Genomic DNA, 18931 nt, shown 5'->3' on the forward strand with positions numbered 1-18931 from the left:
ACCATTACCCCCAATGAGAACCACTGGTCTCCACAAGTTCAGGGAAAGCCCTGTCCCTGGGGTTGAGCTAATGGGAATTCAGATTCCATCTCCTCCTCCCTTCTGCATACTCCCTGTGGGAAACACACACACACACACACACACACACACATACGCATCTAGTAAAATGAAAGCTCTCTGAGTTCCCTTTGATTTGCTCTCCTGCCTGTATTGAATGTGGAACAACATGGCTTAAGAGGGTCCTGGTCAGTCGTGTGTCCACCAGGCAAGTGACTGAACAACTCAACTCCCATCACTACTTACCCATCACTGCTTCTCCTCAGCCTATCTGTAGAACATGTTCTTGCCAGGACTACCTGTCTTTAAAGCCAAGCTTAAGTCTCACTTCTTCCATGAATCCTTGTTGGCCTGTTCAACTTCCTGTGGCTGGTGAGGTCAGTTGAATGACTGTTTAATTCATTCATTCAACAAATATTTACTGAGCACCTACTATGTGTCGGGCGTTGTTCTGAGTCCTGGGAATACAGCAATCAACAAAGCAAAGTGTCTACTCTCATGAACTTACTAGAAGGGAAGAGACAATGAATGAATGAATGAATGAATGATGTCGTGTGGGAGAGTAACTGTAGGGGTTTGGAGGGCTCAATAGTCTATCCCCCATGTGTGGTAGGTAGTCTCCAAAGAAGGCCCTTCCCTCCCTGTATGTGCAGACTGCTGTTTACATCAAGATGCTGGGATGGCTCTGTGACTGCATCGACCAATAGGATTCAGTAGGAGTGATATTCCAGGGCTTCTACGACCAACTCTTAAGAAGACTGTTGGCTTCTACTTCCTTCCTCTTGGAGCACTTGCTTTTGGAACAGTCCCACTTGGAACCTAGTTGCCATGCCAAGAGGAAGCCCAAGCCCAAGCAGCTATGTGGAGGAGAGCCAAGCCCCGCCCACTGCCCCCCCCCGCCCCCGCCCCCGCCCCCAGATGAGCTCCCAGCTAGTGGCCAGCACCAAACACCAGCCACGCGAGTGAGGCCAGTTTGGACCTTCCAGCCGGTCCAGCATTCCAGCTGACAGCCTGGGAAGCAAAAGAACTATCTGGTCAACCCACAGGCTCTTGAGAAATAGTAAATTGTTAACTCAAGCTACTGAGTTTGGGGCGATTTGTTATGCAGTGATAGATAAAAGAGACACATCTAAATCCGTAACCAATGACAGGCCAACATAAGAGCCCAACAGATATTTAAACTTATAATTGGTAATGTTGACTGGAGGATACGGCTAGTTAACGCTTTACTCATGAGCTAGACAGAGTCCAGTGACTGGCACAACTGGATACCCTCAGGCCTTCTCTTCTTCCCCCTCCCTCCTGGGCAGGTGGGGAGGCCCCTTTTGTGAGACAGAGAGCAGACGCGAACTTGCTCTCTGCAGAAAGGCTGGCGCCCCAAAGAAGGCGGCCAAGCTGAGCATGCTCAATGTCTTCCCCCAAACTCAGCCATCAGACAACTCAGTCCTCCCACAGAGAACAGGGAGTGATGGGTCGGGGGACAGGCCAACAGAGATGGTCTGGCTGGTTTTCCTCCGCATGGAAATATGAAGAATATGAGAAAAAGAGTGTCCCAGCAGTGACAAGGGTTCTGCCAAGGAGAAGCTGTGTTTGTGCTACTTAACACAGGCTGGACAGGGAAGGCCTCTTTGAGGGGTTGACATTTGAGCAGGGATCTGGATGGGGGGCCATGGGGACATCTGGAGAAGAGCTTCTAGGCAGAGAGAGTGGTTAGTGTGTTTGCAGAGCAGCAGGGAGGCCCGTGTGCCTGAAGCTGGGGGCGGGGCATGAGAAGAGGAGAAGGGATTGAGGTTTAGAGGTGGGCAGAGGTCAGAGCATGGGGGCCAAGTGGACCTGGGAAGGATGTCGGACTTTATTTTACACGTGATGGGAAGTCACCAGAAGGTGATCAATGTTCCTTGATAAATGGGGTCTCCAAATCACAAAGGCAAGGGCTTCAGTGTCCTGGTAGTTAGGTTTCCTGTTTGTTGGAGGCGTGGCTGAGCCAGGAAGAAGGGGCTGCAGGGCTCCTGTGCGTTGGTGAGGCCACCAAGCTGGAGGGGTGGAGACTCCAGGTGCACAGTCACGTGCACTGCGCTCAGGTCCGACACCTGGCTGGTTACAGACACTTTCAGAACAAAACGGCCAAACAAAAGGGGTTTGCTTTGCGGGACCTCTGGTCTGAGCCGCATGGGCAGTGGGATTTCAGACAACAAACTTCCCGTGAGTGCCTATGTAATGTTCAGGGCGTTCTAATGTTCTAATGTTCAGGGAGGGGCAGCGATGACTACAGGGGGCTCTGCTTGTCTTCCTGGAGAAGGAGAAGGAAGGTGATGTCTCCATAATAAAAGGGAGGATGCAGTCACCACCACAGGGAGTGCTGAGGGCGCTCAGAAGATGCAGAGACCACGTACGAGGAGGGGATTGGCTGAAGTTGCTGTGGCATGGAAGATATGCTATACAAACTTACGAGTATATTATATACACTGCTTTTCCAAATACTCCTTGCATGCTTAACCCTACGTGAGGAACTGGGCTATGCACCCAGCACTTACAACAGTAGGTGTTCTGCAGATTATTGATTCGCTGACTCTACACAGATGATCCTATTTAGCCCCCACAAACAACTCTATGAAGTAGGCATCATGCCCATTTTACAGATGAAGAAACTGAGACTTAGGGGGGTTAAGGAACTTGTCTGAAGTCCCCGCCACCAGGAAGTGATAGAGGCAGGACAGGCAGAGCAGGTCTGCAGTATTGAAGACTTCTCCGCAGAAGCAGAAAGGGTGGAGGCCTACGTTGGTTCCCCTCCAACTCTCTGGCTGGGCAACATCTTAAGGGCCTCCTCACCCTGAGATGCTGTCTTTCTTTCCATAGAAAGGGTGGGGCAGGCTCACAGGAAGCTGGGTCACCACCCTTTTCCTCCGGCTTCCCAGAGTAAAAAATAACTCGCTGTTTCCGGAAGTACGTGCACACTGCAGGAAGGACATGGAATATTAGTCAAGGCTCCCTTTGTTCTGCAACCGGGTAAAAAGCGTAGCTGCCTCTCTCTCCAGCTCCGCTCCCTTCTCTCCCATCACCACCTCTTGTCTCCTCTCATTCAGAATAACTGGGACAGCTTGTACTGAAATTCCAGTTTTTCCTAAAGTGTGGAAAACTCGACACTGCTGGTATGGCAAACGATCTTCACTGGGAAACAGCCAGACTTCTAAGGAATCGTAATTGTTATGTATTTATTTTTATAGTCCTGTTTTTGGCAAGAAATGCCGGGCTTCCAGTTATTACAGCAATCAAATATTTCCCTTATAATTATATTTAAATTTAAAACGTGAGTTGATTTTAAGAAAAATGTTAACCGGTTAACAACTCGGGTGGTGTGGAGATACGGCCAGAATCACGAACAAGGACGTAAAGGGCTCGAGCGTGGGAAATACTCATCTTAGTTCAGAGCCCAGCACACCATCTCTTATGAAGGGCTGTGCGAAGAGCGGCAAATTTTTTGGAAGAGCCCCGTCGGTGCGCCTAAGGGCCGGCTCTAGGCCGGCCCAGGAGCTGGAAGGACCGGAGTCTTGGCTCTGCCATCCCCCTGGGGGCCTGCGTGAGCCTTCTCGCTCTGGGCCGAGTTCCCCTTTTCTGCAACTGAGGAGGTTGCCGCCCTTCCAGCCGACGCCTTCTCCTTCTTTCACCTTCCTGCCAGCTCTGGAGCTTAGACCAGGAGACAGTGTAAGGGGAAATGATTTCAAGTTCCACATGCACACTCGCTTCCTTATCAAATACTCCTTGCGCCCCTCTGTGCACCGGGCACCTCTGCTCTCTCTAGGGAAGTCGTTACTTAAGGCCTCCTTGTCTCGGCCACCAAAGCCCAGGGCGCCACCTGCTGTCCCCATGGCGCCAGTGCAGCCTCCGATTTCGAGGCCCCTTCATCCGGAGGGAGAGGATGATAATCCCCGGGAAATTCGGGGACGCAGGTCTTTTGCGAGCAGCTGGCAAGGCCGAAAGGGGATGCAAAGTAAATGGATGTGGGCGATTGGAAGAAAAGCCTTCCACGGATGGAAGGGCCCCGGAGAGAACAGAAGGAAAGTGGGCAGCAGCCGCCGCCGCCGCGTCTCGCCGTGCTTTTCTCTGGGATAAACGCTTACCACTGGCACCTCCAGGCGACCAAGGGGCACTGGGTCTGCTCCCCACCGCATCCCCGGGTGTGGAGAGAGCAGCTGGGGAGCTGCATCAGAATCTCAAAAAATGGATGATGAATGAATTTAATTGGGACAGTGCATTCTTTTTTGCTGCTTTAAGTGGAGGGGAAGGCGATGCAAGATTCAAGGTACAGAAAAGGCACCTCCTCCCCGTGCCGCCCCGCAACACACACGGAAATTGCTCCCCAAAGCTCTCTTTCTCAGCAGTATCAGCGAGGAGGCTGGAACTCCTCTGCTTCCAGAATGACGTCTCCCTGTCCGTCCGCCTGGGCCTGCCACCTCCCGCCCCCACCGCCAGCGCCCGCCCTCCTCCACGTGGTGGAAGCTTGAGCAAACAGTTTAAAGTCCAGGTAGGTTTTGCAGCTGGAGGCCGGGGTGCATCCAGGAGCACAGACTCTCCACCTTAGGTGTTCTCTCGCTTTGGTCTGAGTTGATGGTGGGGAGGGGGGAGTGTTAGAATCGGAGTGCTCTGGTCTCACCAGTAGATTCTGGGGCAGTGGGTTTGGAGTGGAGTCATGGGAGGCAGTCCCCCCCCTCCCGCCCCCCGCGATTCTTGTCCTTCAAAGGTTGCACACCACTGCACTGGCCTGAAAGGCACTCCTTTGTCCAGGCTTCTTCCAGGCGCAGTGAAAAAATAACTGATTGTGGAGAACGTACTTCCTGCGAGGTACTGCACCTGGGCTTCATGAGAATTCTCATTTAATGTTCACCACTGCCCTCTGAGGGGGCACCGTCTTTCCGTACATTTTAAAGAAAGGGGAGACTAAGGCTTAGAGGATTACTTGACTTGCCGCAGTCCAGTAAATGGCAGGGACAGGACTGGAATTCAATTCACTCTGATTTCAAAGCACGTGTTCTTTTTCCCTAACTTTTCCCAATACAACAATTCTCTTTATTCACATTACTTGGGTATAACGATTTTAGAGTTAATTTTTAAAATAGGCAATACAGGTATGTGGTTCAAAAATTTTTCAAAGTACTAAAACATATTCAGTACCATTGCAAAGCAATGTGAATACACGTAACATTCCTGACAACTGCGCTTGAAAATTTAAAGATGGTGACTTTTACGTTATGTGTTTTTTTTTAACCACAATTTTTAAAAAGAGGCATTCAGTAGGAGGATTCTCTCTTGCCTTTGTCCCCTGTCTGTCTAGTGACCCCTCACCATGGGTAACCATCGCTATTAGTTTTATATGGATCTTTCCTTTTTAAAGTATACACGAATACATACAAATACATCCCCCCTCCTTCCTTTTTTGCACAAAGAGTAACAAACTATCTGCACCAATCTGCACCTTGTTATTGTCATAGGACACTGTATCTTGGAGATCTTTCTATATCAGAACTTCAAGAGCCCCTCATTCCTTTTTAAAATTAATTAATAATTAAAAATTTTAAATTGAGGTATAATCAACATAACATTATATTAGTTTCAGGTGTACAACCTAATGATTCAACATCTGTATACCTTAACTACAATAAGTCTAGTTAACATCTGTCACCTTACATAGTTAACAGAAAGTTTTTCTTGTGATGATGACTTTTAATATCTATTCTCTTAGCAACTTTCAAATATTCAGTACAGTATTATTAACTAGAGTCGCCATGCTGTACATTACATCCCCATGACATCTATTTTATAACTGGAGGTTTGTACCTTTTAACTCCCTTTGCCCATATTCTCCATACTCCCACCCCCTCCTCTGTAGCTATGGGTGTGGTTTTTGTTTGCTTGTTCCTTAGATTTCACATATAAGTGAGATCATATGGTATTTGTCTTTCTCTGACTTGCTTCGCCTAGCATAATACCCTCAAGGTCCAACCATGTTGTTGCAAATGGCAGGATTCCCTTCTTTTTTTTTTTTTAATGATTGAATAGTATTCCATTGTGTATATACATATACATCACATCTCCTTTATCCATTCATCCATGGACACTTAAGTTGTTTCCACATCTTGGCTATTGTAAATAATGCCGCACCTCATTGCTTCTGTTAGCTTCTAGAGTAGCTCATTGTACAGAGACCATAGTTTCCGCTCACCACTCCCCTGCTGATGGGCCTTAAGATTTTTTCCAGTCTCTTGAAGACGTATTGGTAACTAGCACCCAAAGGTGCCCGCTCAACTTACCCAGAGTTTAAACCATGACCTCAAAATAAAATGTATTGCTTAGACTCGCCCTTGAAAACCAACAGGCACATGTTCAAGACTCGCCCCCTTGCCTCAGTAAATCCCAGGCTGTTTTTCCTCCAGTGCTGGAATGGATAACGTGCCATATGGAGTAGCAGGTGTGCATTTAGGGGCCTTGGGGTCCAAATCAAGTGTCTTTACACACTGCAGTCACCCGCGTTGTGGTCAGCTCACACTGTGAGAGGCTTTTGGCATATAGGACCCAGCAGATTCACAGCCCCCATCTCATGCCCTCTCTGGGCTTGTTGGGTGGAGTGGTGGGTGGAGTCACTCAAGATATTAAACTTTTTTGGGGGGCTGGGTGGGAAGATGCATACAAATGAATTAACGTAAGCTGCACACGAGGGTGCTGGGGTGCCACCTCTTGCTGTGCTGCAAGGTGGTCGTCACTCCCCGTGGGTGCTCTGATGGCCCTTCCATTAGCACTTTCTCCCACTGTCCCTCATTAAACTGTGAGCTCCTGAAAACCCAAAGTGGAGAACTCGTTGTCCCTGCCATTCTCACAGCCTTGAAAGTATGACTGGGGCACAGGCAACGCTGGGCGCTGACCACGTGCCAGGGGCCCGCTCAGCACCTTATTCAATTGCCTCACTTAATCCTGGTAACAACTCCCTGAAGTAGGTGCTATTGTTATTCTCAGTTTTGAGATGAAGAAAATGAGGCACAGAGAGGTCAGGCAACCTGTCAAAGTCACACAGCTCCTAAGTGGCAGAGTTGAGATTGCGAGTCTGGGTGGTTTGGCTGCAGAATCTGTCCTCTTCGCTGCTCTGCTCTGCTCTGCTGCCTCTGTGACCTTTCCTCTTTGTCCTGGAAAGTGAGGGAGGAAAGCTGGATCGTGTTTACTTTAATATTTGCTTTAGCAAAAGTGTATTGTGAGCCTCGGCTCTGCTGCTCATTAGCTGTTTCGACCTTGGGACAGTTAGTTAATGTTTTTGTTTCTCATCCATAAAGCAGGGACAATAGTACTGAGTGCATGCGGCTGTCGCGAGGGTTCAGTGAATGAGGACATGTGAGGAGCTTACACATAGTAAGCATTCAAAGAGTGTACGCTGCTAGGCAATGGGCCAGGTCCTTTAGGCTCTTGATACTCAAGGCAGAATGGGCATCACCTGAGAGCTTGTTAGAAATGCAGAATCCCAGGCCCCTCCCCAGACCAGCTGAATCAGAATCTGCATTTTAGCAAGGTCCCTAGGTGATTTGCAGGTGCATTAAAGTCTGAGAGAGCTCTGCTCTGTGGCAGTGACTCTCAATCACCCTTCTCCCTCAGACTCCCAGGCCCAACTCCTGACCCCACTGCATGGCGTGCGGGGGTGAGGCTGGACCATCCAGTTTTATCAGCTCCTTCAGCCTCTTCTGAAGGTTGGGGACCAGCCGGGCTTGGGAACCCAGCTCTAAGAGCCAGCAGAGATGAATGAATGAAGCAATTTCTGCACTTTTGATGTGACAGGGGAGACACTCTTTTGGCTGTAGTGCCCAAACTTTTTAATCTTTTTCTGGGTCTGTCTTTCATCCTTGCCCAACCTGGCATTTTGAGAAATGAAGCTTTGGTGACTCAGGTAAGAAAGGAGGTCAGAGACAAGAGTGCCACCCTGTGGCAAGAGCCTGGCATTACCATCCAGAAAGCTGCCGGTGAGGGTAAGAACTGAGTGACTTCCATCTGTGGTAACAGGATGTTGATAGCTACATCCTATTGAGCCTTTCTGATACGTCGGGCACTGTGCCAAGTCCTCCTCATGGATTAGTTTATGTGAAGCAGGTACTATTGTTACCCCCACGTTGCAGGGCTGGGGGAGCGGAGATGGAGAGGGATGAGGTGATTTGATCAGGCTCCTTCAGAGGTGAAGGCTGGAGCTGGGAGCCTGGCTCCAGAGCAAACAATTATAACAATGTTGATATATTTCCTCTGTAGCAAGAGAAGGAGGCCTTTCTGGTGTGGACCCCCAAATTTTAGACTCTTTTTAGACCTGTGCTATTTTATTTACTGGAGCCAGGCAGTCAGAGACGTGGGTTCTGTCATGAGCGCCCCTCTCTCCTACCCAGGGAGTTGCAGGTGAGTCATTCACCTAAATCTTTCTGAGTTTGTAGAAGAGGGGGTAATACTATTTGAGCTGTTTACATTATAGCCTCTCTGCATGCTCTGCAAGAAGGCAGCATCTACAGGCCCAGGAGAGAAGCCTCTGGAGAAATCAACGCTGCCAACAACTTGATCTCAGACTTACAGACTCCAGAACTGTGAGGAAATACATTTCTGTTGTTTAAGCCTTCCAGTCTGTGGTAATTTGTTGTGGCAGCCCAAGCAGACTAATACAAGCCCCCAAAAGCAATAAACTCAATCCAGACAGAGCATATACAGTGGAAGCTCTATTTAAAAAATGGGGTCTCACTATGGAGAACAGTATGGAGGTTCCTTAAAAAACTAAAAATAGAACTACCATATGATCTAGCAATCCCACTCCTGGGCATACATACAGAGAAAACTATGATTTGAAAAGATACATGCACCCCAATGTTCATTGCAGCACTATTTACAATAACCAAGACGTGGAAACAACCCAAGTGTCCATCGACAGATAAATGGTTAAAGAAGATGTAGTATATATGTGCAATGGAATATTACTCAGCTGTAAAAAAGAATGAAATAATGTTATTTTGCAGGAACATGGATGGACCTAGAGATTATCATACTAAGTGAAGTAAACCAGACAGAGAAAGACATATATCATATGATATAGCTTATATGTGGAATCTAAAAAATGTGATACAGATGAACTTACTTACAAAACAGAAATAGACTTACAGACATAGAAAACAAACTTATGGTTACCAAAGGGGAAAAGGCGGGAAGGGATAAATTAGGAGTTTGGGATTAACATATACACACTACTATATGTAAAATAGATAACCAACAAGGACCTACTGTATACTCAGTATTTTTTAATAACCTATAAGGGAAAAGAATCTGAAAAAAAATGATATATATGTGTGTATAACTGAATCATTTTGCTGTACAATTGAAACTAACACAACATTTTAAATCAACTATACTTCAATAAAAAAAAATTAAAATTAAAAATAAAAAAGGGGTTTGGGTTGACTAGTGTTACTATCATGTTGAGGCCTGGTCTTGGGTCACAGTGGTGACTTCAAGTGGTGTTTCCCAAAGTGTGGTATGTGGAACATGGTGGTACATGAAATGATGTTAAAGATTATATGGATGAATGTAATTCTATATATATAATTTTTTAAATTAGGAAGATATATTATTAACACATCATACTCATGACTTCATGGTTATTATTGTTTAGAGTGAGCTAAGTTAAAAAATAATAAACTGATTTGAAGTTGATTTAAAGAAAATTAGATTAGTTGGTTGATAAGTGAATATAACAATCTTGGCAGAATAATGAAGGTATATTCACATGACTGCCGTTGGGGGAAATGCTGAGCTGAGGACTGACTGTTTTTCTGGGAAGATGGCTGTGTGTTGAGAAAGGCTGCTGCCATGTGCCCTCCCCCACAAAGTGCTACACCTCTGTTCATGGGTCTGAATGAGCTTGAATTTTAAAATGATTCAATACAACATAGCTGCTCCAAACTGCTAAGTCCACCATAGATTGAATTACACAGAAAAGAGGGAATGGAGCTGGAGAAAAGGACTTGGACTATAAGAAAGGGAATTCCGACTTCCCTGGAGGTGCAGTGGTTAAGAATCCGCCTGCCAGCTAACACATATCCTTCTCAAACTCTTCTAAAATATAGCAGAGGGAGGAACACTCCCAAACTCATTCTACGAGGCCACCATCACCCTGATACCAAAACCAGACAAAGATGTCACAAAGAAAGAAAATTACAGGCCAATATCACTGATGAACAAAGATGCAAAAATCCTCAACAAAATACTAGCAAACAGAATCCAACAGCACATTAAAAGGATCATACAACATGATCAAGTGGGGTTTATCCCAGGAATGCAAGGATTCTTCAATATATGCAAATCAATCAATGTGATAAACCATGTTAACAAATTGAAGGAGAAAAACCATATGATCATCTCAATAGATGCAGAAAAAGCTTTCAACACAATTCAACACCCATTTATGATAAAAACTCTCCAGAAAGTAGGCATAAAGGGAACTTTCCTCAACATAATAAAGGCCATATATGACAAACCCACAGCCAACATCATTCTCAATGGTGAAAAACTGAAACCATTTCCACTAAGATCAGGAACAAGACACGTTTGCCCACTCTCACCACTATTATTCAACATAGTTTTGGAAGTTTTAGCCAATCAGAGAAGAAAAAGAAATAAAAGGAATCCAAATCAGAAAAGAAGAAGTAAAACTGTCACTGTTTGCAGATGACATGATACTATACATAGAGAATCCCAAAGATGCTACCAGAAAACTACTAGAGCTAATCAATGAATTTGGTAAAGTAGCAGGATATAAAGTTAATGCACAGAAATCTCTTGCATTCCTATACACTAATAATGAAAAACCTGAAAGAGAAATTAAGGAAACACTCCCATTTACCATTGCAACAAAAAGAATAAAATACCTAGGAATAAACCTACCTAAGGAGACAAAAGACCTGTATGCAGAAAACTATAAGACACTGATGAAAGAAAGACGATAACAAACAGATGGAGAGATATACCATGTTTTTGGATTGGAAGAATCAACATTATGAAAATGACTATACTACCCAAAGCAATCTACAGATTCATTGCAATCCCTATCAAACTACCAATGGCATTTTTCACAGAACTAGAACAAAAAATCTCACAATTTGTATGGAAACACAAAAGACCCTGAAGAGCCAAAGCAATCTTGAGAAAGAAAAACAGAGCTGGAGGAATCAGGCTTCCAGACTTCAGACTATACTACAAAGCTACAGTAATCAAGACAGTATGGTACTGGCACAAAACAGAAATACAGATCAATGGAACAGGATAGAAAGTCCAGAGATAAACCCACACACATATGGTCACCTTATCTTTGATAAAGGAGGCAAGAATATACAATGGAGAAAAGGCAGCCTCTTTAATAAGTGGTGCTGGGAAAACTGGACAGCTACATGTAAAAGAATGAAATTAGAACACTCCCTAACACCATACACAAAAATAAACTCAAAATGCATTAAAGACCTAAATGTAAGGTCAGACACTATAAAACTCTTAGAGGAAAACATAGGCAGAACACTCTATGACATACATCGCAGCAAGATCCTTTTTGACCCAGCTCCTAGAGAAATGGAAATAAAAACAAAAATAAACAAATGGGACCTAATGAAACTTAAAAGCTTTTGCACAGCAAAGGAAACCATAAACAAGAGGAAAAGACAACCCTCAGAATGGGAGAAAATATTTGCAAACGAAGCAACTGACAAAGGATTAATCTCCAAAATATACAGGGAGCATATGCAGCTCAATATCAAAAAAGAACAAACAACCCAATCCAAAAATGGGCAGAAGATATAAATAGACATTTCTCCAAAGAAGATATACAGATTGCCAACAAACACATGAAAGGATGCTCAATATCACTAATCATTAGAGAAATGCAAATGAAAATTACAATGAGGTATCACCTCACACGGGTCAGAATGGCCATCATCAAAAAATCTACAAACAATAAATGCTGGAGAGGGTGTGGAGAAAAGGGAACCGTCTTGCACTGTTGGTGGGAATGTAAATTGATACAGCCACTATGGAGAACAGTATGGAGGTTCCTTAAAAAACTACAAATAGAACTACCATACGACCCAGCAATCCCACTACTGGGCATATACCCTGAGAAAACCGTAATTCAAAAAGAGTCATGTACCAAAATGTTCATTGCAGCTCTATTTACAATAGCCAGGACATGGAAGTAACCTAAGTGTCCATCATCAGATGAATGGATAAAGAAGATGTGGCACATATATACAATGGAATATTACTCAGCCATAAAAAGAAATGAAATGGAGGTATTTGTAGTGAGGTGGATGGAGTTAGAGTCTGTCATACAGAGTGAAGTAAGTCAGAAAGAGAAAAACAAATATAGTATGCTAACACATATATATGGAATCTAAGGAAAAAAAAAAAAGGTCATGAAGAACCTAGTGGCAAGATGGGAATAAAGGCACAGACCTACTAGAATATGGACTTGAGGATATGGGGAGGGGGAGGGGTAAGATGTGACAGGGTGAGAGAGTGTCATGGACATATATACACTACCAAATGTAAAATAGATAGCTAGTGGGAAGCAGCCGCATAGCACAGGGAGATCAGCTCAGTGCTTTGTGACTACCTAGAGGGGTGGGATAGGGAGGGTGGGAGGGAGGGAGACGCAAGAGGGAAGAGATATGGGAACATATGTATATGTATAACTGATTCACTTTGTTATAAAGCAGAAACTAACACACCATTGTAAAGCAATTATACTCCAATAAAGATTTAAAAAAAAAAAAAAAAAGTCATGTACCACAATGTTCTTTGCAGCTCTATTTACAATAGCCAGGACATGGAAGCCACTTAAGTGTCTATCGACAGATGAATGGATAAAGAAGATGTGGCACATATATACAGTGGAATATTACTCAGCCATAAAAAGAAATGAAATTGAGTTATTTGTAGTGAAGTGGATGGACCTAGAGACTCATACAGAGTGAAATAAGTCAGAAAGAGAAAAACAAATACCATATGCTAACATATGTATATAGAATCTAAAAAAAAAAAAAAGGTTCTGAAGAGCCTAGGGGCAGGACAGGAATAAAGACGCAGACGTAGAGAATGGACTTGAGGACACAGGGAGGGGGAAGTGTAAGCTGGGATGAAGTGAGAGCGTGGCATGGACATATATACACTACCAAATGTAAAATAGATAGCTAGTGGGAAGCAGGCACATAGCACAGGGAGATCAGCTCGGTACTTTGTGCCCACCTAGAGGGGTGGGATAGGGAGGGTGGGGGGGAGACGCAAGAGGGAGGAGATATGGGGATATATGTATATGTATAGCTGATTCACTTTGTTACACAGCAGAAACTAACACACCATTGTAAAGCAATTACACTCCAATAAAGATGTTAAAAAAAAATTAAAAAATAAAAATAAACCTTAAAAAACAAAAAAGGAATCCGCCTGCCAATGCAAGGGACACGGGTTCGATCCCTAGTCCAGGAAGATCCTACATGCTGCGGAGCAGCTAAGCCCCTGTGCCTCAACTACTGATCCTGTGCTCTAGAGCCTCAACTACTGAAGCCCACATGCCTAGAGGCCGTGCTGTACAACAAGAGAAGCCACTGCAATGAAAAGCCCGTGCACTGCAAGGAAGAGTAGCCCTGGCTCGCCGCAACTAGAGAAAGCCCATGCACTGCAATGAAGACCCAACGCAACCAAAAATATAAATAAATAAATAAATAAATAAATAAATAAATAAATAAATAAATAAAAGGGAATTCCTGTGGAATCAGGTGCCTGCTCCACGTTCAGGCACACACATCGAGAGAGGAGAAAACTGTCCTGTCAAGATCCATTGAGGAAATGAGAGAAGAGAGAAAATGCAGGAGGAGTGGGACAAAATGCCAGTCGCTTACAATTGCTTAGCCCTTAGCAATTGGCAAAGGGCTTACAGGCCTGTTTTCTTGACTGGATTCAATGATATTCTGTAGTCAAGCTGGGTGGGACATGGGGACTCTTAAGCACTGTGTTCTCCTGCACCTCCCTTCCCAGTCCCCTTGGCCTGGCTCCTGCTTCATCACTCCAGCAAGCAGACCCCTCAAAGTCACCAGGGCTCTTGATGATCACCCCAGTTTTGCAGACAAGGAGCCAAGGGCCACCAAAGTGAAGCCACTTCCTTGACTAAGGCTGTCCAGCTGGTGGGGGGCAAAGCTGAGGGGCTTTTTGTTCCTCACTCTAGGGCTTGTTACGACCTAGTGTTTCCCTTTCTTTACCTGTTTGCAGGACTGTTGTATGGCTGTGACACTACTCTGTCTGGGCAGCTTAAGGGTATAAATCTGGGCCTCAGTGGGAGAAGATGTCAGCAGAGGGTGGAGCTGGTAGGAGAGGGTAAGGCCAGAGGCAAGTTTCAGCTCTGTTACCTCACCAAGAACATTCTCCTGACGTCCTTGTTTCAGTGGTGTCATGCTTAAAGTCTCCAGGCCTGAGATTTTTTTTTTTTTTAAACATCTTTATTGAAGTATAATTGCCTTACAATGGTGTGTTAGCTTCTGCTTTATAACAAAGTGAATCAGTTATACACATACAATATGTTCCCATATCTCTTCCCTCTTGCGTCTCCCTCCCACCCTCCCCATCCCACCCCTCTAGGTGGTCACAAAGCACCGAGCTGATCTCCCTGTGCTATGTGGCTGCTTCCCACTAGCTATCTATTTTACATTTGGTAGTGTATATATGTCCATGACACTCTCTTACCCTGTCACATCTCACCCCACCCCCTCCCCGTATCCTCAAGTCCATTCTCTAGTAGGTCTGTGTCTTTATTCCCGTCTTGCCACTAGGTTCTTCATGGCTTTTTTTTTTTTTCCTTAGATTCCGTATATATGTGTTAGCATATTGTATTTGTTTTTCTCTTTCTGACTTACTTCACTCTGTATGACAGACTCTAACTCCATCCACCTCATTACAAATACCTCCATTTCATTTCTTTTTATGGCTGAGTAATATTCCATTGTATATATGTGCCACATCTTCTTTATCCATTCATCTGTCGATGGACATTTAGGTTGCTTCCATGTCCTGGCTATTGTAAATAGAGCTGCAATGAACATTTTGGTACATGACTCTTTTTGAATTATGGTTTTCTCAGGGTATATGCCCAGTAGTGGGATTGCTGGGTCGTATGGTAGTTCTATTTTTAGTTTTTTAAGGAACCTCCATACTGTTCTCCATAGTGGCTGTATCAATTTACATTCCCACCAACAGTGCAAGAGAGTTCCCTTTCCTCCACACCCTCTCCAGCATTTATTGTTTGTAGATTTTTGGATGATGGCCATTCTGATCGGTGTGAGATGATATCTCATTGTAGTTTTGATTTGCATTTCTCTAATGATTAATGATGTTGAGCATTCTTTCATGTGTCTGTTGCAGGCCTGAGATTTTTAAAAAACAACTTTACTGAGGTATAATATACGTACAACAGCATGCATCCCCTTTTTGCGTGCAGTTCCACGAGTGATGATAAATGTTTACACCCACGTGTCCACTGCCACCACATTCAAATATAGAACAGTGCTGTCACTGCACGTTTCCTTGTACTCACGGACCTCTGTTCTGCCATGAAAGATTAGATTTGCCATTTCTAGAGCTTCCTGTAAATAGAAACATGCGGTAAGTATTCTTTCATGTCCGGCTCTCTCAGCATGTTTTGAGACTCATCCAGGTCATGTGTATTAATTTTTTTTTTCTGACTAGTTTCCATTGTATGTATATACCCTAATTTGTTCATTCATTTATCTCTTGGTGGACATTTGAGTTGTTTCCAGTTTTTGTCTAATGTGAGTGAAGCTGCCATGAACATTCCTTGTTTAAGATTTTGTGTGGATGTATACTTCCATTTCTCTTAGGTAGATACCTAGGAGTGGGATTGCTGAGTCATACTATAATGGGTAGCCTTTAAAAGGAAAATGCCAAATTATTTTTCAAAGCGATTTTGCCATTTTACATTCCCATTAGCAATGTATAAGGGTCTTGGGTTGGGTTGCTCTGTGTCTATACCAATGCTTGATAATATCAGTCTTTTGATTTTTTTTTTTTAACCTGACTTTTTTTTTTTTTTTTAGCACTGTGAGGTTTTTTTTTTTGTTGTTTTGTTTTGGTTTTGTTGTTTTTTAAAAAATATTTATTTATTTATTTTTATTTTTGGCTGCGTTGGGTCTTAGTTGCAGCACGCAGGATCTTTTGTTGCGATGTTCGGGCTTCTCTCTAGTTGTGGTGTGTGGGCTCCAGGGCGTGTGGGCTCCGTAGTCGTGGCACATGGGCTCCAGAGTGCATGGGCTGTGTAGTTGCAGCACTCAGGCTCTCTAGTTGTGGCACGTGGGCTCAGTAGTTGTGGTGTGCGGGCTTAGTTGCCCCACGGCCTGTGGGATCTTAATTCCCCAACCAGGGTTTGAACCTGTGTCCCCTGTATTGGAAGGTGGATTCTTAACCACTGGACCACCAGGGAAGTCCCAATGTCGGTCTTTTTAATATTAGCTGTTTTATTGAGTGTGCAGTGGTATCTCTTCATTTTGATTTTAATTTGGACTTTCTTGATGACTAATGATGTTGAGTATCTTTTCATAGACTTATTGGCCATTTATGAAAGTCTTCTTTTGCGAAGTGTCTACTCACATTTTTTGCTCATTTTTTATTGGGCATTGTCTTATTATTGAGTTGTAAGAGTTATTTTTTAAAAAATGTATCTGGACACCAATCCTTTTTCAACTATATGTGTTATATTTTCTCCCCCTCTGTGGCTTGCTCTTTCATTTTTTAAAATGATATCTTTAGGAGAGCAGGAGTTAATTTTTTTTTTCTTTTGCCAAGTGGATTTTCAAGATTTAATTTTCAAAATTTATTTTGGTGCTGAGAAGTGGGAAGGCTATTTATTTGTTCACATAACATGCCTTAGTCCCCAGTGTTCCTCTGGCCAAGCACACTGCATGGGAGGAATCCATCTGTCCCCCTGACTTGCTCCCAGTCAGTAATGCCAGCCAGGAAGTGCCTTGGCCCTGACATCTCAGCTGGAGGCTGCCAAGGAGAGGGGCCAGAGCTAAATCCCAGGTAAGCCGGGTAGGCTTCTGTCCTTGCTGGGGCCCTACCTTTGCAACATCTGACACTGTGAATCTAAATACGAATATCCTCTTTTTTTCTCTGTAGCACTTATGTTGGTTTGTAATCTTATCTTGGTGGGTTCATGTATCTGTCTTTCCCACTTGACTGTCTCTGAGGGCAGGGACCTTGTCTGTTTTAATGTCCAAGAATTTGCAGAATATTAGTGGCTTTCAGAGCCCTACTTGCCCAGCACTGTGGGAAGAAGGCAGACAGTTCCCATTCTCAGGGTCCACAAGGAGTTCTAACTTGTGGCTGAGAAGTGTCCCTCATGGTTCTCCATCCCTAGACCAGGGCAAAAGTGCTTGTCATCTATGGGCAGGAGGCTGGGAGAATCCCTCCTCTCGGCCATGTGCCTGGGGTCCTCACCTTAGGAAACACTGGTTTTCATCTTTACCCTCTTTCCCCTGTGGATCCCCTACTGGTCTGTTAGGTGATGAAGGGTCTCATCACACTATTTGCTCCTTCCTCCTGTCTTCTGTCCCCTCTCTTCTTTCCATCATTCTTCTGGGGTCCTTTCCTGCCCCCTCCTCCTCCCCACTCCCCTCTTTCCAGCTGTAAGATGTGAGGAAGACCTCAAAGACTCACCAGGAGACAAATTCAACTGTAAGGGCAATAAACGTAAACATGGATAACTATACAAATTCCAAAAGGATCTTTATTGTTTTCAAAGCAACCTATTAAATAGCAGTTCTTGCGTGCATTCTAAACTTCCTTAAAATTTATTGTCATCTATTACAGTGCATATGTCAGCTTCAAATTTCACCTCAAATGCCCAGGGCTGAGACTTAGGCTTTCTGGGTGGGTTAACCTCCAGTAACCCCAAAGAGCTTAAGGTATGGGAAGTGAAGGCACATCTAAGGAGTTTTTACATAATCCTGGAGGAGTTTTAAATTTTGATGAAATCCAATTTCATCATATTTTTTCTTTTATGATTTGTGCTTTTTGTATCCTATTGGAAAAGATTTTGCCTACTCTTACTTCAAAATAGTCTATGATTTCTTTGAGAGCTAACGATTACTTTTAGGCCTATGATTCATTTCAGGTTAATTTTTGTGAATGCCATGAGGTTGCCTTTTCATTTTGTTGATTTATTCTTTTGCTTACAGAGGCTTTTTAGTTTGATGTAGTCTCACTTGTTTATTTTTGCTTTTGTTGGCTGTACTTTTGGTGCCATACCCAAGAAATCATTGACAAGACCAACATCAAGGAGATTTTCCCCTGTATTCTTCTGGGACTTTTATGGTTTCAGGTCTTACAGTTAAGTCTTTAAACTATTTTGAGTTAATTTTTATGTATGGTATAATATAAGGGTCCAATTTCATTCTTTTGAATGTGGATATCTAGTTTCTTAACACCATTTACTGCATAGACTATCTTTTCCCCATTGTTGTTTTTGGCTCCTTTGTCATAAATTAGTTGACCATATATGCGTGAGTTTATTTCTGGACTCTCTATTCCATCGATTTATGTGTCTGTTTTTATGCTAGTACCATACTCTTTTGATTAGCATAGCTTTGTAATATAGTTTGAAAGCAGGAAATTTGATACCTCCAGCTTTGTTCTTCTTTCTCTAGATTGCTTTGGCTATTCAGGGTCTTTTGTGGTTTCATATGAATTTTAGGACTTTTTTTTCTGTGAAAAATACCCTTGGAATTTTGATAGGGATTGCATTGAATCTGTAGATTGCTTTGGG

At 43.7% G+C, this 18931-nt stretch overlaps 1 protein-coding gene across 3 annotated transcripts in view; it reads left to right on the forward strand.

The window, feature by feature from the left end:
* Positions 1 to 2329: 2329 nt before the first annotated feature.
* Positions 2330 to 18931, forward strand: part of LOC309648743 (uncharacterized protein) — a 64679-nt gene continuing 48077 nt past the window's right edge. For all 3 annotated transcript variants that reach the window (XM_082437730.1, XM_082437731.1, XM_082437732.1), the window contains exon 1: positions 2330 to 4579. In XM_082437730.1, the coding sequence (XP_082293856.1) occupies positions 3974 to 4579 (606 nt within the window). In that variant the 5' untranslated portion in view covers positions 2330 to 3973. The remainder of the gene's footprint in view (positions 4580 to 18931) is intronic.

Source organism: Balaenoptera physalus (genome assembly GCF_965194825.1).
Source record: "Balaenoptera physalus genome assembly, chromosome: 19".
In the NCBI taxonomy this organism is placed as follows: Eukaryota; Metazoa; Chordata; class Mammalia; order Artiodactyla; family Balaenopteridae; genus Balaenoptera; species Balaenoptera physalus.